Source organism: Phoenix dactylifera, chromosome 7, assembly GCF_051530095.1.
Source record: "Phoenix dactylifera cultivar Ajwa chromosome 7, Ajwa_hap1_PhDact_Kaust_v1.1, whole genome shotgun sequence".
NCBI classification, from domain to species: Eukaryota; Viridiplantae; Streptophyta; class Magnoliopsida; order Arecales; family Arecaceae; genus Phoenix; species Phoenix dactylifera.
In genome coordinates this window covers 33,561,930-33,586,428 of record NC_143196.1, presented here as the reverse complement: position 1 = coordinate 33,586,428, position 24,499 = coordinate 33,561,930, and the positions used below count along the sequence as shown (strand labels likewise).

Here is a 24,499-nt window from a genome sequence, read left to right as displayed (position 1 = left end):
TGATAATGACCATATTGTCTGCTAGTGGATGTAAATTAGGGGTGGCAAAATATGACCCACCCCATGTTCTACCCGCCATAAATAGGTTTGGGTTTGGCCTAAACAGGTTCGGGTCGCAAACAGGTTGACCCGTTTAACCTGTTTATTAATTGGATTGGATGACAATTGTCGAAATCTTGGACCATAACAGCAGCGCCCCCTTCCGCCAGTTCAGCAAGGTACTCCTCCGACTGACGGAACTTCTCGACGGCCTCACAGGCGGACGATTCTACTAGGCTCTCGAGCCACCCGACCTTCAACTCCCGCTCTTCCGCCTAGTCCTGAAGGCTAACTAGAGCAGCCTCGAGCTCGAAGATACGGCTTGCAGAGGAGGAGCGAGCCCGGGATTGCTCGGCCTCCATGTCTTGGATCTGAGCAAGCCTATCCTTTATTAGGGCCTCGGAAGCACGCACCTTCTTCTTGGTCTTCCGAAGCCGCTGTGAGGCGACTGCAGTTTTCTCCTCGGCCTCACGCCACTGCTACTCGACGGCGATCGTCCAATTTTCGGCCTCCTGCTGACGTTGCACAGCAGATACCACTCGGGCTTCGGCCTCTTGTTCTTGGAGCTCGGTATTTTAGATGTCTGACTTGTTTAACCCGTTTAATATATGGGTTGGGTTGGATCAGATAACCGTTTATCCGGTGATTAGGATTAGGATTTTTCTCGGTGAGTGACCTCTTTCCTCCTCAAAGATTTAGGTTTCGAGGGTAGAGGAGGAGAGGCCGTGGGAGAGGCGAGAGAGGGCAAGGGCGAGGGCATGGTCGACGGGGAGGGAGAGGGGAAGGGGCCGGAGCTCGTCGAGGAGCAATAATCATCGAATTAAGCGAATTGGGTTCAAACAAAGTTTCAATCAGAACATAATCAAGCTACCTATATATTTGGTTAAAGAAAAGTTCCAAAACCCTAGAGGTCGTGCTTCATTGAAATCAAATCAGACGGCAACGAAACCTTGAGATGGAAAAAGATAGAGGACCGAGAACTGCACCGAAATCAAAATTCCATCTGCCGAGACAATCAAAATCCAACCAAGAACCGAACTCACCTTCGCCGGCCACGCCGGGAATCCCTTGACCTTCGTGAGAACCAAATCCCCCAGCTTCAACTGGTCCTTCGCCTTGCCATGCGCCCCACCTTTGCTGCGCCCCGGAGCCATGGCAACGATTAAGAAACCCTAACCCCCACCGTCCTGCAGTAACCCAGGCTTAGAGAGAAAAGATTGAAAAAAGAAACCCTAGAACGCTGCCACTGGCTCGCTTCCCCGAGCTCGAGGCGGCTCCTCGCCCTGTCGGATGCCGGAGACGAGTATTTGGGCGGCCGAAGGGCTATGGCGTCATGATCGAGCGGCCGTGGGAGGATGGCGAAGTGAGGAATCTCAGCATTCGAACGTCGGAGACGGTGAGAAGGGATTGAAGAGGCAAGCGAGATGAAGCTGCAAAAGACGAGAGTCTTACAGCGATCGAGATTTGGGTACAAGGCGAGAGAAGCGAAGGAAACAACCAGGGAGAGGGGTGAGCCTTTAAATCAGGATGGGTTGGGCTAAGCAGGTTAAACAGGTCGGGTCGGGTTGGGCAAACAGGTTACCTGTTTATTAAACAGGTTAAACATGTCGGATCGGATTGGCTTACCTGTTTATTAAACGTGACAGGTTTAAGTTGTAATTTCTGACCTGTTTAATAAACAGATCGGGTTCAGGTTTATGATTTTTTGATCCGACCTGCATATGACCCGATCCGTTTATGTCCGACCCGACCCGATTGCCACCCCTAATGTAAATGTTTTCCGATCCACACTATGGTTTGCTGCTAAGCTGATTTTTTCTGTTTTACTGTTCTATTCATCTTGTTTATCTCAAAGTTTTGGTTCAGAACTTATCAGTCAATGTCAGAGCTGCTAATTGCAAGCTGATTTCATCGCTGGATTCCATCGGTTTTTGATTGTTCCCCCGTCCATTTATTGATTTCAGTCTCTGGCAGAAACATGGCCTGTTCTTGAACTTAGTGTAGATGCCGGTTTTCTGAATTCGAGTTCAAATTTCGTTTGTTCATCCATATTCTGGGAAATATGTTGTTAATCTGCAATTGAGGTTAAATTTCGATACATTTAGTCTGACCTGATTCAACATTATTGATTGAATAATGTGGAAATTGGTGCATGACTAATTATTCTTGTCCAGATTTGTTCCTTCCCACCCAAAAGGTTTTTGGTTATTCTATATGTGCAAATGGTAGGTTCATAATTTTTGCCAAACTATCTGCTGAAAAACGTAATATGATGCGGACACAACCCATTCTTTTCTAATATGAAGTTTTAGTTTTTTCTTTTTTTGGTACGTATTTTTTTTCTAATATTTTTTTTATTTTTAGCTAACAGTTTTTGGAATCATGGTATGTCGTACCGGTCCGAACCGGATGATACAGAGCATACCATACCGTACAGACACTGTGCTAGTGTGGCACCGATACGGGGTCCGGTACCGAGATGGCGAATTTTGTTTGAAACATTAACTATAAGACACATCACCATAGATGGTTTTCAAATTTAACTTTGTAAATGCTCTGTTTTAACATCATGTTTCAATCTTAGACCATCAAACATGTATACTTGCTAGCAAAAAGAAACATGTATCCTTGTCTAAATTACAAATCTTTTCCATTTCAGGATCTTAGTGTCAGGCTTATGTTTATTTTTCAATCACGTTATGCACGAGAGCTTATCCTTATTAATTTGAAATTCTTTGCAGGGTTTTAGTGAGAGGCATCTAAGAAGTGCCATATGTTTTGAAGTTGAGAGAGGATACTGTAACACATTTGTTAGGACCATGAGGTGATGCTTATAACTCACACATGCTTGTTATTTTATACATAATTCAGAACAAGTTGTGAGAGGAACATTTTTCCTCATAAAGCCATTTTGGCTACAGGTTTAGCAAATTTCTGCACTACAACCTTTTAACATGGTGCTCCCGGTCGAATCACATGTTTGCTCGAAAGCTGTTGGAGGAAGTGGGTGGTTACAGCACTGCAAACATGTTAGAGAGGTCAAAATTTCTATATAAGGTATGTTACCTGTTACCTTTTAGATGTTGTATCAGATAATTTTAGTTGCTACTCTTTTAGCAACTATTCGCATGTCCAAATGAATCTGTATATATATGTATATATGGACACACCATGTTTTTGAATTGCATATAGCACTTTTGGTAGCTCTGAGATCTGTTAGAATGTGCTTATCAAAGGGATCTTAAATATCTAATCATTACCGCGTGATAAACTTCATTAGACATTTTTTTTTGGAGGCATTCACTATCTTTTGCTAAATATATTTGGACTGTATTTTGTGTGTAGGTCTCTGTTTCAATGGGTTATAGCAACATACAAGATTTAATTGACCAAGAAATAACTCAAAGAGAATCTGGGGCAGATGTCAATGGCATGATGGAAGACTCAGATTTCTTATTGACTTGTGGAAAGTTTCCATGCATTAAACTGGGTGATTCTTCACTTGTTGAACTGTATGATGAGGTTCCACATCCACAGGAACAAGTTAATTTTTTGCTCCCTAAAGCCTGTAAGAGATATCTCTCCGACTCAGAAGAAAAATGGGCAGGATCTGATAAATTCAATGAAACATGGCAGTTGTCAGCCCCTCCACTCTCAAATATAACCTCTCTCTCATCTGGTGAAGAAAGTTCCTATATGGTATACGATTCTCGTGAAGCAGATTCTGATGGTGAAGCAAAACTGGATGCCGAAGGCTCTAGTGAGGTACCATCAGTACAAACTATAATGCCTGCCGAGTTAGTCTTGGACAAGACTGTCAGATGTATACCAGGAACAACCAGTAGGCGGGGTCGTCAACTTGAAGATAGTGGATTCTATACGGTGGGATATTCTTGAATATTGTAGAAGATCGTCTTCATTCTTTTTTCTTTCAAATCTTAGAAATTCTAATTTTTCTATCTGTTTTCAAATAGGTGAGAAAGTTGCTACACCATTTTCCTCGAACATATGCTGACCTGCAAAATGGTCAGGGTGAAATAGATGGCGGGCATTTTGTGATGTTTGTTGGAAAAATTTTATCATCCAGGTAAACTATATTCTTTATCATGTATATGCAAGGCAAGCCTCTCTGTATTCTTTTTCTTCCTTTCATATGCAGAGGAGATATTTTAAATGTGTGATTGTTCAATAGTGTCTTCCTAGACCTGTATCTGATGAACAAATCAGAAAACTTATGCTAAAAAATAAATAAGACATATACCTGAAAAATTAAAGATAGTGATCTGGTCAGCATATATTATTGTCTTTTAGATATTGTAAGTTCATATTGTCTAGAAGAAATAATCCATTTGTGACACACAACACGGGCAAGTAGCATTTGACGTTACAACGAAAACAAGACCATAAGATGAGTGAAAATTGGAGTGAAAAATGAAAATGTTGGAGAAAATCGGAACTTGATAATTATTGCATTAGAAAATCATTTGAGAATTTTGGCCTATGTGAACATACTTGTTGCTGCAATTTTGGAGTTCAAAAGCAGTTATGAGGAAAAAGATTCTAAGTGAGGTAATAACAAAGAATAAATGAAAATAGTAAAGATATAATACTTATAAAGCGAAGGAAGTATAGAGTTGCTAAGTTAGATTAATGTTTTATGATGATCTATGTAATAGTTGGCCGCAAAGTAAGGATTGCAGAAGCCGGTATCGACAGGCATGCGGTTGGTGACTAGTATGGTATGGTACCTATTCGTACCATACCAAACTGCAGTGTACTGGAACCAGGGGGAGGACGAGGGAGAGGGGTGGGGGAGAGAGAGAGAGGCCAGAGGACTTACCATTTTGAAGCCGAGAAAAGAGGGGAAGCGAGGGTTTTGAAGCCATTGGGAGCCATGGGGGAGAGGCGAAGGCTAGGACCGATGATGTGGTGCAGGCTAGAGGGCGGCATGGAGGCTATGCCCCTTGTCAAGGGCGGCAAAAATGTTGTGATTGTTGTTGGTGCCGAAGCAGACCCCACGATCCTCTAGGCTCTCCAGCTTGTGCTCTAGAGTAGGACGCAGGGGTCAAGGGCCATGGCGGTGAAAAGGGACTCATTGTTTTGAAGAGAGATTAGAGATGCCGGAAGACTTACTAAGTCGGAAGGGGGATTTGACTCACCATTTCGAATATATAGGCTGAATTGTGCCAGTAATTGATCGATCTGGTTTGGCCATCCCGAACCGGCCGGTTCGGCAAACTGTGCCTCAAAGTATGAATTAAACTAGTTATGTACATCAGATGCCTGGGATAAGAGCGGGTAAGGAGGTCAACTAGCTGTGATGAGTAAAAGTTAAATTTATCAATCAATCAGGCCAGGCCTAAGCTTAGTATCAATGTTTTAGACTCAAGTTCAAGCCTGACTTGACCTGACATCAAGCCTAAAACACTAAGCATGTACTCAACCTGCCATTTTTTGGTCTAAGCTAGGGCTTAACCTAGCTCAACTTGATTGCTCTTCGGCATGGGTTGAAAAATAGAGAGGAAACGATTCATCGCTGGGTTTTGCAATGGGAGTGAAGGGAAGAGAATGAGAGCATAATTATAATCATAACCATAATCATCTGGCCTTTTACCAACTATTTGGATCAGCTTTATGGAGCCTCATTCGGCAAGTATTCCTATCTAGGGTCATCTTTGATATCATTCCAACTTCCAAGTTTATCAATACCCTTCTTCTCAATTAAAGAGAAAACTAGAGAAGATAAAGAGAGAGGAGGGATGTTGGTGATGGTGGCTGGTCATTGGGCACGTTGGAGGGAGAGTGATGGTGAAAGGAGGAGAAAGCGTGATGCCATCTGTTGGTCCACGAGGTGTTGGTGGGAGTTATAGAGGGTGAGAAAGAGGAGAAAGGGTCATTGTAGATCATGTTAGCTTCCCCTTGTTTTCCACTGCGTCGATGGGGAGGACGATGAGAGAGCCAGAGAGAGATAGAGGGAATGAGATGGAGGAGGCGACAAGATGGGGAGATGGGCCAATAAAGAGATGGGTTAGATGGAGAATAGATTGGGAGGGTTGTGGTTTTCTACTTCTTATTCTTTTTTTAATTTAAAATCTTAATATTATAAAAAATATAAAAATAGATAAATTAAGTATAATGGGCTGGGCCAGGCGGCCTAAAATTTGACAAGCCCGACAGTAACACAATTTCAAGTTGGCGTAAAAATAGTAGGCCTAGCATGGCCTACTAGGCTGAAAATCTCTACTCAGGCCCGCCAAATTCCAGGATGGATTGGCTGGTCCAAAGTTGCTAAGGTTAGTAGGAACTAAATTGGCAATATACATCCAATTATCTAAATAAGGATGCTGAGAAATAAAGTCAGCAATGGTGAGACTGGAAAAATTTGAAGGGTAGTTGTAAATGTTGCTGAATTGGTATGCCACCGTAAGTTTCTATTTTGATGAACCAAAATTAGCGAGGATATATTTGTAGAACCTGTCCAGATATTAGAAGCAACACCTTTCTAAGGAATGCAAATGCAAGATGCAAGGACCATATGATATACTATATGTGGTATGCGAAATGTTTGGGTTAATTTGGTTGTCTTGGTTGGTTAACTGATAAAATTAGTGCTTTCGCTTGTATATCTTTGTACCTTGGTACACAATTTTGATTGCAAAAGTTATGAAAGAAAATGCTAGTCCCATCTCAAAACAATAGTTTACATTTCTTAATTTATTAAAAAAATTACCTGTGTTTATTTGTTGTCGTTCCAAGATTTTTATCATAATGCTGTGTTTAGAGATATTTTTCTCTTAAAAATGATTCATTTTGGCATTAAAATCATTCTTATGCCTTAATGGTTTTCAGGGGAATCAAGGCCAGCCCTTCTTTCTCATTTCTTGAAGTTGTAATTGGCTGTGAGCTTCAGAATAATGAGCCAGTTATGGAAATTAAAAATGATGGCTGTAGCACTGAAGAAAAGAAGATGGTTTACCTGCATCTGAAGAAGTTTTTCCGCGGCACGCGTTTTACGTGTCTGCCTTTTCTTAAAAGTATTCAGTCAAAATATAGAGAGGGAGATCATGTATATGTTAGCGGGAAGGTGGGTAATACTGTGATTTGTGTTTTCTGGATGGTTATTTATGATTTTTCATTTCTCATTAAGGGTCACTGTATGTAAATGAGATTTTCCTTTATGAAAATTACATTTTGATTATTTTAACTTTATAAGCATGATATTTTTAAGTATAACAAATGACAATGTTAATTATAGAACTCTTAATATGATGATATCTATCTGACTGTTGTGCACATGTCAATCTATATAGCTCATAATGTCCCATGGTTCGGTTTTTCCCCTGCTAGACAATAATTCAGCCTTTGTTTCTTGATCAGCACAATCATTTTCTTATGTACACACACATCCATACATACAGAATCACCTTTTATTTACTCTACACTTTCTCCAGACAGCCCCTCTTCTTTTGTAAAAGGTAAACTTAATTGCATCTAGATCATCCATTTGTATTTTACAAATCCACTTGGTCTAATCCCCATGAAGATCCTTTAATTACCATAGACCATTGATTCTTAGTTTCAGAGGGTGGGGTTTCTTAGCTTCCTTGAAATAGGGATGTTTAGGTGGACCCATTTAACCTTTATCCGCAAATGCTGAGCCTTCTCTGAGCTAGAGCATTGACTTTTTAAGATTATATTCTTTATACATTTGAGAAAATGAAAAGAAACAGAGACCTAAGGGATTGTATTTAATAATGCGATCTTAGTAGCTTGGAGATTGTTGAGGTTTTAAATTTAGCACTTGTAGTTAAAAACTGAACTTGCTCATGTTGTACTAATGTAGCAACAAAAGTTGTTGGTTGTATTAACTCTTTATATGCTGCATTTCATTAGGTCACATTCTCGCGACTTACATAAATACATAGCTTAGCAATTACATGTTGGGATAAGCTGCTAGACTGTTTGCAGTTTACAAGAAGCATACAACCAATTTGTTCTTGTGTTGCATAAATCACATAGCTGGATATCTTTGTATGCCTTAATGCAACATAGCTTAATGGTTGTGTGTGGTAATGTAGGTCAAGAAGATGCGCATGGAAAACCACTATGAAATGAGGGAATACAATATTGATATGCTCGAAGAGGAGGAAGAACAGCATGCACATGTAGAGAGGAGGCCATATCCTCTATACCCTTCTAAAGCAGGACTGAAACCTGACTTTCTTAGGGATATCATATCAAGGTTACTTAGCTTGTTAATCTAGCTGGAAATCTTTGTCTATTGAACTTTATTTTATATAATTATTGTTGCTATTTTTTTTTCTTTTCAGTTGTTGCTAATTATTCTCCATATATTTTATATTCACATGTTGTTATCGTCTGTTTATTTTACTTTGTCAGCTTCAATAAATTTAAGCAAACTTTCTGGAACTGATATTTCAAATTTTAAGCATTTTTATGACATTTTATGTCATTTAATTTGGTTATATAAACTCTCATCGGTAATATATACTTAAAAAGTATTTGGTTACTGTTTATCAAAAAAAAAAGTATTTGGTTGCTACATGGCTTAATATTTATGTCTCATAAATTATGTGGTCTGGCAAAATTGATGCTTTCATGATAATTGCATCAGGATGCATAGGTTTCTGTGGTTGTTGATTGGATCTATGCCAGTGTCCTCGGTTGCAGGATATTTGCTGACATGAAGCTCAGAGACAAAATCATCTATACCTCTAGTGCTGTTCTATGTACAGGAACCAGATCCATCATAAAGGGCTGTTGTATTAGGGAGCTTTGATATGACAAGCCTTTTAATTCTAGTCAACAATCAAAATGACCCTTTATCAGACAGCTTTTTCCATTTTCAGCTTTTGAGTGTGCTAGTGTTATTTACATTCTTGACTTTGTAGTTTCCACATTGTGAAGTTATTTTTTTTTAAAAAAAATAAAAAACTGCACCCACTAATTGAAAGTTAAAGCTTGCATTGTTCTTTCTTCCAATGCTTTTTAAGGATATAGAATGAATATATTACTATCAGAATTCAAATTGAGAGATTTGCAAAAACAACAAGAGGTTATTGAATATGAGAAGAAATAGTGATTCATTACCAGATAAAGCTTCTGCTAAAACTTTTGGATTCTTCCTCTTGTTAAAGATACCAGTCGTTAACTCATCATGGCTAGATTTCTATTTTAGGGGGAATTTTGACCATAGAGATAAATGATGCTAGGTGAAGTCGGGGTAGTCAGGATAAGTAGGTGGACTTGGTCATTTGTTGAGATCCGGGTAATGATGGAGATCCCATCCTTTTCATGTGTTGCCAGTTAAAATTGTGAAAATACTATGGCTTCCTCTTTTCTAGCTTGATTTGAAACAATGTATTTTGAGTAGCTGTGCTTTTAGTTCCTTAGAGTGAATTTAGATGTTTTGACAGTAATAATGCTGGGATTGGTTGAGATTTAGGGTGAACTTGTGGTAGCACTCATATTCATGGTGGGAGAACGAACCATGTGGTTGACAAATACTCCAATTTGGGTCTATCGAACCGGGCCGAACCGCCCGATTTAGGCAGTACCGAGCTGACTCGGTGTGAAACCGAGTCGGTTCGGCAATCCTATTCGGTTTCATCCGGAACTGCCATTAGACCAGCCAGAACCAGTCCTTTACTGTCCGGAATCGGTCGGAACCGGTCAGTTTGGTGCGAACCAATCAGTTTGCACCAAGTCAACCGAGTTTCGAACTGGGTTGGGTATGGCATTATTGCCACTGCCGCGTTGGGAAGGCCCGAGAAGGCCTTCCCAAAAGGGTATCAGGTGGCGTTAGGAAGGCTCGAGAAGGCCTTTTCAACGCAATTTGGAAGCGGCAGATATAAAGATATTACCCAAAGAAATATTTAATTTCTTTGAAGAATGGGTGGATAATCATCCAACTATTAATAAAATGACAGATGACGAGATATGTACTGGTACTTGTCCCATGATGTACTTCATCGAAAATAGAATTCCATGGATATGGAAGTGGACACTATCCACTGGATTCGACTGTGACAATATTCCAGTCCTAAAAAAGAATGCCCTTTACAAATGGTGGGTGGGAATGCCAAAAGACAAGTTAGATGGTATAATTAATACCATACAAGAAAATCTTCTTGCTTATAAGAAGAAAAAAATATTTGGTTCTCCTCAGCAGTCCAGTACTAATGATGACAATTTATTTATGTCAATGAAACATAAATTAAGCAGAAGATATCCCAATATATCGGAAGAGGAAGTTAAGACAAGATGCCTTGAAAAAATCAAGAAAGAATTTTTGGAGGCATTTGAAGATAAATCCATGAAATCTGCCTCGTCAAAGCAATCTTCATCCAATACTCCTGAACAAACAAGCAATACCTATGTTTGCTTAGCAGGAGAAGCACAAGATCCGTATGAAGATCAAGAAATTCAGAATACTCCTACTCCAATGGAGGAAGTATGGCAAACAGTTCTTGCCAGAAGACCTGGACAAAAGGGAGCAGTGAAGTCTGTCCCAAAACAAGATAAAGGAAAAAAGGTGGCCACATCAACATCAGAATAAAAGGCATCGACCAAATGAAAAGTAATTCCGTGAGGAAATAATTGCTTCACCAACCCAGAAGGAATCAACTTTTCTAGACTAATCAGCAAAAGGAATCACCTTTATGTCTTTTCATCTTTATGTCTTTCACTTTTTGTAAAGTAACTTTATGTTAAATCAGACTAGGTCTGATTGCTTGATCTTTTCGGACTCCAAAATGAATTGGAATTCACTTCTTTATTTTTTCTTATAAAAAGGGAAGCTCTCACCCTTGTTGAGGGGACTTACAGAAAATCGAGAAATAAACCTTTTGTTTCTCACAACCTCTTGCTTTGCTCCTCAATCTCTTCCTCAATCTCTTATTTGGTATCAGAGCCAAGTTGGCAATACTCAGTTCAATAGCCCCGAACCCAAGAGGGAGGCTACTGGTAGTACCTCGGGTCGGATACCTGTAGGCAACTATCTTTCGTAAGGGTCATAGGCCGAGACATAAGCGCCGGAAAAAGTCTCAGTAAGCCAACCTTACGAAGATAGGGAACTGAGCATAGCCAGAATGGCTGGCTAAGCTATTGGTGATAAGAGCATATGAAGGTATAATGTTCAGACCTTAGAACTTTTTATTCTATGCTTTTTCTTATAATTATTAGACTTTAGTTATTTCAAATGTTTTTATGATCTAATCTCATGCTGATTTAATACTATAGCTGAGTAATGATCAGTAGGAAGGCCATTTATACCCGTTGATGCTGGGATGGCGAGTTAGGGTGTTCAGGCCGCATCCGTGAGGGACTTATAGATCAAAGCTCAGATATAGTATGAAATCTAGCAAGATTGACAGGATTAAAAGACAGAGTCCTGTGATAGGATAAATAATCAAAGGTCTAATAATTATTAGAAAAAGCATAAGATAAAATCTTTTAAGATCAATAATATTATACATTCATATCCTCTAATCACCACTTTGCTGCAGATGTGGAAACCTCTTTCATACACCAACAAGATAATAATCTTGTAAAAAATGCTCAGCTTATTGAATATCCAAAATCAATGGATGATTATCCACCCATTCTTCAAAGAAATTAAATATTTCTTTGGGTAATATCTTTATATCGGGGCCGAAGAAAGTCCACCATTTGTTGAGCCAACCCGGAATAGGTTTGGCCAAGACATCAGGATGTACCTGCATAAACCAAGAGTGTTTTCTCTTGGGATTCTCATAAAAAAATAGATTAGTAAAAGCCTCGATGTAGTCCCAATAAGTTGCTGTGACTTCATGGCCATATTTTTTTATCATTATTGGCCTATTGGGATCCAATCCCCATTCTTGTGGCTGCATAATCCTGCAAATAGTACATTTAATGATCTCATTCCTACCAAAGATTTCCAGTAATCTTTGTTACATTGGACTGTGTTACATTGATACTTATCTGATCTTGTTTGTTCCTCTGATGAGGATGAAGATATAACTTCATTTATCTCATCTTCCGATGAATTTGAATACCCACTCTCCTCTCCTTCTGAAGATGAGTTTATCATTAATTTCATTAATTGATCCTTCAGATGATCATCAATTTCTAAGGAATTAATTTTCCTTCTTACTGAGCATCTATTAGCATAGTGCCCAAACCTACCACACCTATAACATTTAGGTTCTTCTTTAATGACCCTCTTTTTCTTCTTTTTCTTAGCAGCATGTTTTTCTTGCTGTTGTTGTTTCTTTTTGAAATATCTTTTTTGTTTATATGCTTTATGCTCTTTATGAGGTGTTTTATGTACATATTTTTTGTACTTTCTTTTCTTTTTCTTATATCCTTCTTGTTTTTCTTGCATATCATATGCAAACTGATGACAGAAGTCACCTAGTTGGTGCCTTTCTGTTTGTGATTGCTTCTTTATTTGTTTTTTAAGTTTTAAATCATTACATATATTTAAACCTTCTTGAACACATACTCCTATAATTTGTCCATAAGTATAGTGTTCATAATTGATGTTTATCCCATCTTGTTTATCCCTTAAGGTCTTCTTGACCCTTGCTGCAAATAAATATGGCAATCCATCTATAAATTTAGATTTCCATAATTCGGTGTTAGGATCACCTACTTGAAAAACTCTGGTCATAAAGGTATCTTTATACCATCTAAAATGCGTTAGAGTTGGGCATTTTAAATTAAATAATAGAGTCCTCATTGAATCTCCATCTTTTAATTCTAATCCTACAAAGTGTTGGATTATGGTAACACATAGTGTATATACTGCATCTTGTTCAGTGTCTATTCCTATAGTACCACTGCTGGTTGGCCTATCTAGCTCTATTTTTATGGTTTTTATATGTCCCAAAATTTCATTCTTTTGGTTTTCATTTAACTTTGACTGCCACCATCCTTTTAACTGACCTATGAATCCAGTTATAATAAATTTAACAATTTCATGATCAGTATTACCATTTTGTTGGCAGATTGTTGAATACATCATTATTCTGTGTATTACATCTAAAATCTGTTTATCAGACATTCCATCTATGTTCCATTCATAGATGTGTTTTTCAGAATAAGAATTCTGAAATGGTTCTCTCTCCTCATGTAGTACATCTAATGGAGAAGGCCTTTTATAGTAATATTTTTCTAATGGCCTGGGCTCATATTTAATTGGGTTAACATTTAATTCATTCATCTGTTCTTCAAACTTGTCCAATTCTGGAATATTTTCTTCTGATAATTCTTCATCTGAATTTATCCGAAGATTCTTTTAAAAAATATTGCATATATTTTCCGAACTACCTTCATCAGATTGTTCGCTATCAGGGTTAGTTCTAGAATTTCTATTAACTACTCCTATATGAATTCCTTTTAATTTCTCCTCTAAAACCTTCATAAATTCTGCGTTTGGTTTTTCCAATTTGAAGTTTTTTACTTCTGGTGGAGGCTGAATAACAGGAGTTATTGGTTCCTTAATTTTCTTTTCAGGTCTTTCCTTCAGTTTTTCTAGAATCTGAATATCTCTTTCTAGATCCTTATGAATTTCATTTAATTTTTTCTCTACCTGTAACAATTCTGTTCCTATGCAATATAAGTATGCATTTGTATAATTTTGTGCTCTAATTAGAGTATTTAGTTCTCTGACTGTCACATGTGCATGTTCCATTTTATTCAAATTAGAATAAGCCATTGCTTCAGTTGACTGGAGCTTTAACATTTGTTGTGGAGGAAAGGGTGAATTTATTACCTCATCCTGTACTGTTATCCATGTTTTCTTGAGAACTGCTATTTCTTGGTTTTTCTCATTTGCATAAAATTGTAAAAACCAAGGGGTAAAGTATTCTATCTTTTGATAGAATTCCAATTCCTCATAATATTTATTTTTATAATATATTAGTTCTAATGGAGAGAATTTTTTATAATACCAAATTCTAAATGGTTTATTTCCATCTGACTGAAACTCTTCATTGAGTTTCCTTCTTATATAGCTTCCTTGGGTGTAATCCATTAAATATGGAAGCTCATATCTGATTGGGTAGGAGATTCCTTACCCTTATAAATTCCATAGGGAATATTATTTTTACTCATATTTATTTCTTCTACAACATTTGTTTCATCATTTCTTGTTCTAGAAGTTGAAGGTCTTGTATATGTGTCAAAACTCCTACTTGACAGTGATCTACCAATTTCAGGAATTTTTACTTTTCTTGTAGAGTTATTAAACATAATTTCTACTGACCCATCAGTCATTTGAATGATTTGGTCTATATTTCTATTTACTATAGGTTGTGTTGGAACTGCTTCTTCCAAAGACCAAGATTCTGGAAAGTTTATTTCATTCCATGATATTAGCCTATTCGTAGCAATCCTAGTTGTTTCTAGGTTTGTATAGACTAAAGTTGTATGACCCTTTTGGGTGTCTACTATATTTTTAGGTGTTAAAGTATTTAGAACTTTAAAATGGAGTCTATAGCTTATTGCTATTACTTCTGATCCTAGTATGAAATCATAACTAGATGTTATTATATTTAATTTTAAAGCTTCATATAAATTTTTATCTGTCAGTGACAGACTAAGGTTTGGAACACAGTTGAAGTATATTAGTCCATGGCAGAGGCTAGTTTCTACCACTGCTGCCAAAGATTCCTTAAATAAATTACATCTTCCATCTCTAATGGTTGACATTAAACTAGTATTATTTCCTAGTAAAGTTAATGGTTTAAATGCTACTTGAATCATTCCTATATGTAGGAATTGATATTTTTTCTTATATTTTTCAATATCTTCTTTCCTTAATAATTTAAGGGTTTGTGGTGTTCCATCTATTTGGAACGTCTGTTCAATTGTTTTTATTATCATTTTTGAACTAAAATCCCACATACCTATATGATAAATTTCATTAGGTAATACTTTTGGAATTGTCCAATTATAAATATCATCCATTGATTTTGGTTATTCAATAAGTTGAGCATTTTTTACAAGATTATTATCTTGTTGGTGTATGGAAGAGGTTTCCATATTTGCAGCAAAGTGGTGATTAGAGGATATGAATGTATAATATTATTGATCTTAAAAGATTTTATCTTATGCTTTTTCTAATAATTATTAGACCTTTGATTATTTATCCTATCACAGGACTCTGTCTTTTAATCCTGTCAATCTTGCTAGATTTCATACTATATCTGAGCTTTGATCTATAAGTCCCTCACGGATGCGGCCTGAACACCCTAACTCGCCATCCCAGCATCAACGGGTATAAATGGCCTTCCTACTGATCATTACTCAGCTATAGTATTAAATCAGCATGAGATTAGATCATAAAAATATTTGAAATAACTAAAGTCTAATAATTATAAGAGAAATCATAGAATAAAAAGTTCTAAGGTCTGAACATTATACCTTCATATGCTCTTATCACCAATAGCTTAGCCAGCCATTCTGGCTATGCTCAGTTCCCTATCTTCGTAAGGTTGGCTTACCGAGACTTTTTCCCGGCGTTTATGTCTCGGCCTATGACCCTTACGAAAGATAGCTGCCTACAGGTATCCGACCCGAGGTACTACCAATAGCCTCTCTCTTGGGTTCGGGGCTATTGAACTGAGTATTGCCAACTTGGCTCTGATACCAAATAAGATATTGAGGAAGAGATTGAGGAGCAAAGCAAGAGGTTGTGAGAAACAAAAGGTTTATTTCTCGATTTTTTGTAAGTCCCCTCAACAAGGGTGAGAGCTTCCCTTTTTATAAGAAAAAATAAAGAAGTGGATTCCAATTCATTTTGGAGTCCGAAAAGATCAAGCAATCAGACCTAGTCTGATTTAACATAAAGTTACTTTACAAAAAGTGAAAGACATAAAGATGAAAAGACATAAAGATGAAAAGACATAAAGGTGATTTCTTTTGCTGATTGGTCCAGAAAAGTTGATTCCTTCTGGGTTGGTGAAGCAATTATTTCCTCATGGAATTACTTTTCATTTGGTCGATGCCTTTTATTCTGATGTTGATGTGGCCACCTTTTTTCCTTTATCTTGTTTTGGGACAGACTTCACTGCTCCCTTTTGTCCAGGTCTTCTGGCAAGAACTGTTTGCCATACTTCCTCCATTGGAGTAGGAGTATTCTGAATTTCTTGATCTTCATACGGATCCTGTGCTTCTCCTGCTAAGCAAACATAGGTATTGCTTGTTTGTTCAGGAGTATTGGATGAAGATTGCTTTGACGAGGCAGATTTCATGGATTTGTCTTCAAATGCCTCCAAAAATTCTTTCTTGATTTTTTCAAGGCATCTTGTCTTAACTTCCTCTTCCGATATATTGGGATATCTTCTGCTTAATTTATGTTTCATTGACATAAATAAATTGTCATCATTAGTACTGGACTGCTGAGGAGAACCAAATTTTTTTTTCTTCTTATAAGCAAGAAGATTTTCTTGTATGGTATTAATTATACCATCTAACTTGTTTTTGGGCATTCCCACCCACCATTTGTAAAGGGCATTCCTTTTTAGGACTGGAATATTGTCACAGTCGAATCCAGTGGATAGTGTCCACTTCCATATCCATGGAATTCTATTTTCGATGAAGTACATCATGGGACAAGTACCAGTACATATCTCGTCATCTGTCATTTTATTAATAGTTGGATGATTATCCACCCATTCTTCAAAGAAATTAAATATTTCTTTGGGTAATATCTTTATATCGGGGCCGAAGAAAGTCCACCATTTGTTGAACCAACCCGGAATAGGTTTGGCACTGCGTCCCCTGTTTCCTCGAAAAGAATTTCTTCCTCGAGCATACGTTCCTCTGAGAGGAATCATCCCTGCAAAAATTCTCGTGTTAGAAAGTTTGGAAGAGAATTCTCTTCAGATTTAATATATTCAATATTAAAATCAAAAACAGACAATTGTGCCTGCCATCCAGCAAAGATTTGCTTGGATACTAAATTTTTTATATCCTTTTCTATGATCTGTTTTGCTGCTGTACAGTCTATCCTCAACAAGAATTGTTGATTTAACAGATCACTCTGAAACTTTAAAATACATTTAACTATTGAAAGCATTTCTTTCTTAATAGTAGAATACTTCATTTGAGTGGGATTCCATTTCCCAGAAGTAAATCTTACAAGTATCTCTTTATTGCTATTTGGATCTAATTGCTTTAAAATTCCTCCAAATCCGATATTAGATGCATCGGTTTCGACAATTTTAAACCAATTAGGATTAGCTAATGCTAAACAAGGTAAACTTCTTACCTTTGACTTGATTTTCTTTACCTGTTTGGTATGCAAGTTACTCCATGGAATCGGACTTTTATTGAGTCTTCCATATAGGCAATTTGGAAGCGGCAGATCCAAATTTACAAACAACACCGATTCAGGCTATCAAAAGGAAGATCCAAGGCTAAATAAGGTGTCTTCTCTCTTCTATCTCTTTTCTTCCTTTATTGGGGGGCTTGAAAAAATAGCTCAAAAATTGCAAAGAAAAGGAAGATCATGCTAAAAATTTTAATTTGGGCTTGATTTTTTTATATGATGTAGATCTATGGAGGTTGTACACGTTGGCATAAAATTTTTTAATTTTCGGATTATATATAATTTTTAAAAATTAAAAATATATTATTGGATTAAAAAGGATATTTTTAAATAAATAAATAAAAAATAAAAAAGTTAAAATCAGAAACGTATTTAGAGCATGCAAGCTACTCTCCATAAAAATTATGTCAATTCATTCAAGTTCATGCGCACGGTGGCCTAGGCCTAACTTTGGAGAGTAGCTTGCATGCCCTAAATACATTTATGATTTTACATTTTTTTATTTTTTATATTTTAAAAAATATCCTTTTTGATCCGAAAATATATTTTAATTTTTTAAAATTTCTAGATAATTCGAAAATTTTTATGTCAGTGTGTACATCGTCCATAGATCTACAATATATAAAAAAATCAAGCCCACTCAAAAATTTTGGCATGATCTCTCGTTATTTTGCAATTTTTGAACTATTTTTTCAAGCCTCCCTCCCCAAAAAAAGAAGGAAAGGAGATAGAAGAGAGGAAGCACACTTTATTTAACCTTAGATTTTTTTTCTGATAGCTTGAATTGGTGTTGTTTGTGAATTTTTTGGGAAGAAAAAGCGGCGGAGCCGCTTTCAAATTGCATTGGGAACGTAAAGGCATCATGTGGCAGTGGCAATAATGTCATACCCAATCCAGTTCGAAACCGGGTTGGCTCATTGCGAACCGGCTGGTTCGCTTCGAGTTGGCACCGAATCGGCTGATAAAGGTCCGGTCCAATAGCGGTTCGGGCTGGAACCGAATAGGATTGCCGAACTGATCTGGTTTCACACCGGGTCAGCTCTGTACTGCCTGAATCGGGCAGTTCGGCAGACTCGGAATCCAATAGTTTTGGCAAATCTTGACTGGGCCAATCAAGTTACATACTCATGGAGCAGAATTTTTGTTATTTCAAAATGTGTAGAGTACGACAAACACATAAGGAAGAATCCAAATTGATGTTTTAAAATGCGTACCTAATTGATACAAGCCTATGAAGGGTGTTTACATGATTCTTTGTGTTGACCTGTACTGCCCAATGTTTGGCATATTTTTACCGTACTGATATTGTACCAAAGGCTCGATATGTCGTAGGGCCAAATAGGTCTATTTTGGGTGGCATCGACTAGTTATTCTCGGTTTCATGCTGTATCTACCCATACTGCTCGGTTTTGGGGGGTAACATGGCTTGAGTAAAGGATCTTCAATTCTTGTTGGTATAGGTGTTGTACTATACTGTTCCAAGTGTACCATACCATACCATACCAGGTATAATGTACCGTACTTGTAAGATACCAGTACAATGAACCTTGGATGTGGAGATTCATAATATTGATTGCCTCTCTTTCTTTCTTTGTTTACATATTTTCTTTCTTGCCTATTTCTTTATTTTGGGGCAATCAAACTATTTTTTGATTTTCTTCTTACTTTCTGAATTAGAAGTTTTGCTGAAATGGCTAACCTTATTTTTATTTCTGTAGTTCTGAACAACTTCTTTTTTTTTTTTGCGGGAATGGACTGGTTTTGAAGTTTTCAGATGCTTTTGCTCCTGGCCACATGAATACACTCCAGCTAATGAATTTGCATTGCACGATGCATGCATTGACTTTGGAAACATGTGAGCTCACTATAAGAAACATATGCATTCAACTTTGCTTAGGCATACGGCTGAAGTATTTCTGTGGTGTTGAGGTGTAAAAGCTTCTGAAAAATTTTAAAGTTGGACTACTGCACGCGCGCACATGAGAGAGAGAGAGAGAGGCCATATCCTGAAAAAATGAAAATAAAGTGGACTACTTTTGCAAAATTACCTCCTGAATTTCTCCAGATCTCTATGTTTGCTGCTAGTAGGAGCATGCTATCACCCTTTTCATATATCTGATTCCATTTCAGTTAACTTCTCAGTTAAATGCTTAGATTTGGGTGATTGCACTGGCAGCCTAATGTATGACCTAAAATATGTGCAGAGCCTTGAAGATATTGACTTCTAACATAGATCCTATGCCTCATGAGATCCTCAAGGAGTTCAACTTGCTAAACCTTTATGATGTAAGTTAATTTACTGATCATATTCATTCACTTAAGAACTTGCTTGCGATTGTAGTATGCTATATACATTAAGCAAGAGCTTTGTTGGGTGCCCTCAATCTTTTATATCTAGAAAGCCACCTGATCAAGGGCTATGCTATAGCTCTCTGACTGTATTCTTCAGTTCATTTGTCTTGAGACCAGTTATACTAATTCTTACATTGAAGGATTGCCAGCGCTTGCTGCTTTTTCACAACTTTTTGGACCCTCAGGTTACACGGCATTCAAGATGTTTGCTTATCTGATGACATTGCAACCATTGAGCTCGAATTGAAACTCCAGTTGGATGATGATTATCAGCTTTCAGATTGAGCCTGTTACTGTTGGCTCATTTGAATTTTGTTTACTTTTTCACTATACTGCACACTGCTTGTGCTGTTGCTCTCTTGAAAGTTGTATGTTTTGTTCAAGATACCATTGCTCACACTACCTTATCACATTTTTCTTGCATTAGTAAACCGTATCTCAAGTTTTGAATGTAGCTGTACTCTATAGATATATGGCAGGGTGGATCTTCAACTTGCTTTCATTCACTTCTAATTTTTGGACATGTAACTCAATAGGTGTAGATTTATTGTCTGTTGTTTTTGCACTTAATAGATACTTTAAGGCTGTCGTCGGTCCTGCTTACTGTCTTACTTCTATAGATTCCTCATTACTGGTTATATCATAGGTCATTATCAGAATGTTCAAAATCACTGGTGTTTTGTGCATCTATATGCTCAATAATGCAGGATGGCCACATACTCCTAACTATTTAATGTATTGTTACCGACACTTGTATCTGAACTTTTAGAAGCTGTTTCCACAACATATCTTGTGATACTTGTTATACTCTTCTGATGTTATCATGTTGTGCCAATCCCTCTCTGTTACTAAATGCAGGCCTACATGGGAATCCACCGTCCGAGTAATATAAATGAAGCTGATTTAGCTCGCAGAAGACTAATATTTGATGAATTCTTTTACCTTCAAGTAAGTTATGAAGCCATAAAAAATATTTCCTGTTGTTGTTTACTTCCTGTGTAATTTGCTCTTGTAAATTGCAAATACATTGTCTCAAGCTTCAGACTTGGATCTCATAGCATGATCTAAGTTCTGCAGCTCTGCAAATGCATGCACTTCCCAATTTTTGGTTTGTTGTCTGAAGACATAATTGTTGCCAAAGAGTATAAGCAACTAGTAGTCTATGCTCATAGAGACAGCTGTCAAATGAAAACGCACGACAACCATATTGTTCAGAAAAAAACATTAGTCTTGCACTTATTTTTTGAGAGTCGTACACGGCGCATTGTCTGATACAATTTACCTTCATAAGAGATATTCGATTAATCCTGCTAGCTTGTTATGTATTATCAGTTGCCGCCTATCCCAAGCATCTCTTAGAAGTTAGCTTATATTCTTCAAAAGACACTGTTAGCTTATTCCCCATTCAATCCCTCTATTATCATATCCTGAGAGGGGAAGAAAGAAGTGCCAGCAAGTTTTGTCAATATTTCTTTTATGTGTTTATGATGTTAGATTCTTTGAATTCTGTGATATATTCTTTGTTACTAAGTTCTTCATGTTCTGTTTCGCCCGTCTCCGCCCTAATTTTTATCTTTTGTTAAGTCTTATATGTCCCGAACTCATGAAAAAGACTGAGCGGGAAACTAAAGTTCAAGGACTACTGGTTAAAATGTTGATGTTTTGCCTTGAGAATGTGCAACTGTTTAGATACAGGGTTATTTTTATTTTGAGATCTAGATAACAATATGCTTTGATCATCAGTGAAACATCAATCATCATTCTTTTGATGTCCCTGCCTTAGCATCAACTATTCTAGAATATTGCTCAGTCTAACTAGATTGCTCAATTCTTGAACATATTTGCTGCATTTTCCAAATACTTCTAGAAAACTTGTTCGAATTACAACCACCCAATGAATAGTTTTATATCATAATAAAGTTATTTGTTATGTTCAAAAGCAATTTCTAAGCTTCCCTAATAGTTTATTTTTCTATTGAGAGCAATACTTTGCCGCTAGACATGTATGCATGGTTCTAAATATCTGGATGCAGGTATAATTGAAAATGTCCCATTTTGGCTTTGATTGCATTCAAAGGTTTGGTATTTATGACTGCTAAGGGATTCCATACCTGGAAAATGGACTAAAGCAACAACAAAAACAGCAAAATTCATCCAAGTTATATCAAAGATGTGGTTCGTTATGGAACAAAATATTAAAATTAGAAGACTCCACAAAAAGGATTGTGAAAATATTTGTTGTGGGCTTGATGTCAGCCTGCTCATAAATTGTGCCATAGTATCTGGCTAGTGCATACTGCACTTTTCTAATTCTAAAACAAAGAAAAAGAAAGTTTTTATGCTAGTCGACAATGCTGCGCATGTAGGGTTGGAAGTGGGTTAGGTCCAGTCCTGGCTGCCCCTTGACTAAACATGGCAAATTTCTTACTGGGCTTCTTATGGGGCCTAAGCCTAAAAGTTTATTTGACATCTGGCTCGATCTCAAACTCGAGTTTGGCCGGAGCCGAAATGGGCCCAAACCTGAACTGGTCCTTATCAAACTCGAATACATCTAGCCCAAAGCTTGAAGATTTAGATGCCCTTGTCTCTTTGCCTTTGCACAATGGGGGAGAGAGAGAGAGAAAGAGAGAGCATTTGTATGGAGAGGATAGATAGTATATGGAGAAGGGAGCAGGCTATGGAGGAAGAGAGAGGAGAGCAAAGGGGATGATCTCTCTCTCACCTCGAGATGGAGGAGTGGAGAGAAGGAAATAGGTGGAGGGAGATTGTCATTACCATCTAGCACATGGTTGATGAGAATGGAATCAAGTATAGGGTTTGGATTTGGGTGCGAAGAGAGTGAGAGAGGATGGATGGGGTTTTAGATGGTTATCTTCTATTAGAGATTTGGATAAATGATAGCTATCCATCAAAAATTGATGGATGGATTGGATTAAATAAGTTTAAAAAATAAGGTTTTAAAAACCAATACTGAAGTGCAGATTGATTTTTTTGAAAAAATGCTACAATACTAAGACTGATACACAATTCTGGACTGCATCCCATACCAACACACTAGGTACTGGTGCTGATTTTCTGTCAGGATGGTGCAGTACCACTCATACTGTCTCATTTTGGTGGTTTTTAAAACTTTGGAATTATATCTTTATACGATATATAAAAATATCAATGTATATCATATTTATTTTTTTGGGATTTAAGTCCGTTTTCAGGTTGAGCATGGGTCTGCTAGCTGTTGCTTGAACCTTGCCTGAAAAACTTTAGGGCTCTGGGATTATTCCTAAGTCTAACACGAACTTCTTCAAGTCTGGCCCAAAGCCTGGCTAGAAGCCGGCCCGGTCAAGGTCCATTTCCAGCCCTATGTGGATGATACCTAACTTTATGAATGGCATCGTAATATCTATTTAAAATATCATAAGCTCTTGATGCTAGTGCTATATGAAACTCCAATTCGTATTTATCCTGAATGAAAAACATTTTCTTGTTACCTGTACAGTCCTGAATGGTAACTTTGTAAACTAGGCTTTAATATTTAATTATGATGTCAAAGTTCTTGGTGTGTCTAGCATTGGAATCTTCTACTTAGTGTAATGTTAATTCTTACCAGCCAGAATCTTCTACTTAGTGTAATGTACCCGCATTGGAATTTTCCCATAAACTCGAACCTGCATCCACTTCTTTACTAAAAGTATTTCTAAAGTATTCGCTTCCCTGCACCTGCGCTCAATTCTGGCAACTAAGTGCTAGCTTTTGAAATTCTTGTTTCACCTTCAGCTTGGTTTGGTAGTACAACATTGACAACGATGTAAGAGTTGTCTGTGACACCGATTTTGTTGCATGAGAGCATTTCATACTGTACATCATGCTCTACTTTTCTTTCTATCTTTTTTACAGTCTATGAATTTATGGATTTTAAAATTCTATGATTGGTTTTATTCTCAGTTGGGAAGACTATTTCAGATGCTCGCGGCACTTGGTACATGGGTTGAAAAGGAGGAATTGTTGGATAAATACAAACAGCATGGGCTAAATGTTGTTTGTATAGAGGAATGGTCTGATCTTACTAAGATGTTGTTAAAGACTCTTCCTTATTCTCTTACTCCTAGTCAGTTGAATGCAGTTTCAGAGATTATTTGGGATCTCAAGAGACCAGTTCCTATGAACAGACTTTTACAGGTACTGTCTTTATTTATTTATTTATCTGATTTTTTAATTTTGGCTTTCCATATGATTGCTGGTAACATGTTAACCATGGTTTAGTAAGCCTGTTTAGTTGATGCTGCCTCAATTTCATACTCGGTTCTCTGAATCAAGAGCATCCTGTGAGTTCTAGTGCATTAAAAGTGGGTCATGTCTAGAATATAATTTCTTGGTCTATACCTGTATGTACATATGTATGCATGTACATTTGTATATTTATAACCTTCCTTCAACAGAACGGGACACAGGAGATGTATTCAAATCTAACCCTCACAGTCGCAACCATGAAATACTATTGCTAGCTAGCTTAGAGAAGAGAGCTTTTAATGAAAGATAAGAAATAGTATTGAAAGTTAGCAACTGTGTTTAATAGGATAGTGATTCTTCATAAAGCTGCTGCTTTGCTGCAAATTGGAAGAACATCCTGTTGAGCACTTAAAGCCTTTGAGTCAGTACGTGGACTAGCTGCAAGTGAAGCAAAAATTGGCAGAGTAGCTGACTAGCACAGAGATGTCTTAACAGGTTGTTTGGTCATCATAGTATCTTCTGAGCTTTCAATGCAGAAAA

At 37.2% G+C, this 24,499-nt stretch overlaps 1 protein-coding gene across 2 annotated transcripts in view; it reads left to right on the top strand.

Annotated features, from left to right (window-relative positions):
* The window catches only part of LOC103701939 (DEAD/DEAH box RNA helicase family protein), a 34,915-nt gene that overhangs the window by 1,659 nt on the left and 8,757 nt on the right, over positions 1-24,499 (top strand). For both annotated transcript variants that reach the window (XM_039127086.3, XM_039127087.3), the window contains exons 3-11: positions 2,781-2,863; positions 2,961-3,096; positions 3,385-3,921; positions 4,014-4,126; positions 6,889-7,123; positions 8,118-8,281; positions 19,585-19,666; positions 20,591-20,680; positions 23,675-23,908. In XM_039127086.3, coding sequence (XP_038983014.2) covers positions 2,781-2,863; positions 2,961-3,096; positions 3,385-3,921; positions 4,014-4,126; positions 6,889-7,123; positions 8,118-8,281; positions 19,585-19,666; positions 20,591-20,680; positions 23,675-23,908 — 1,674 coding nt within the window. The remainder of the gene's footprint in view (positions 1-2,780; positions 2,864-2,960; positions 3,097-3,384; positions 3,922-4,013; positions 4,127-6,888; positions 7,124-8,117; positions 8,282-19,584; positions 19,667-20,590; positions 20,681-23,674; positions 23,909-24,499) is intronic.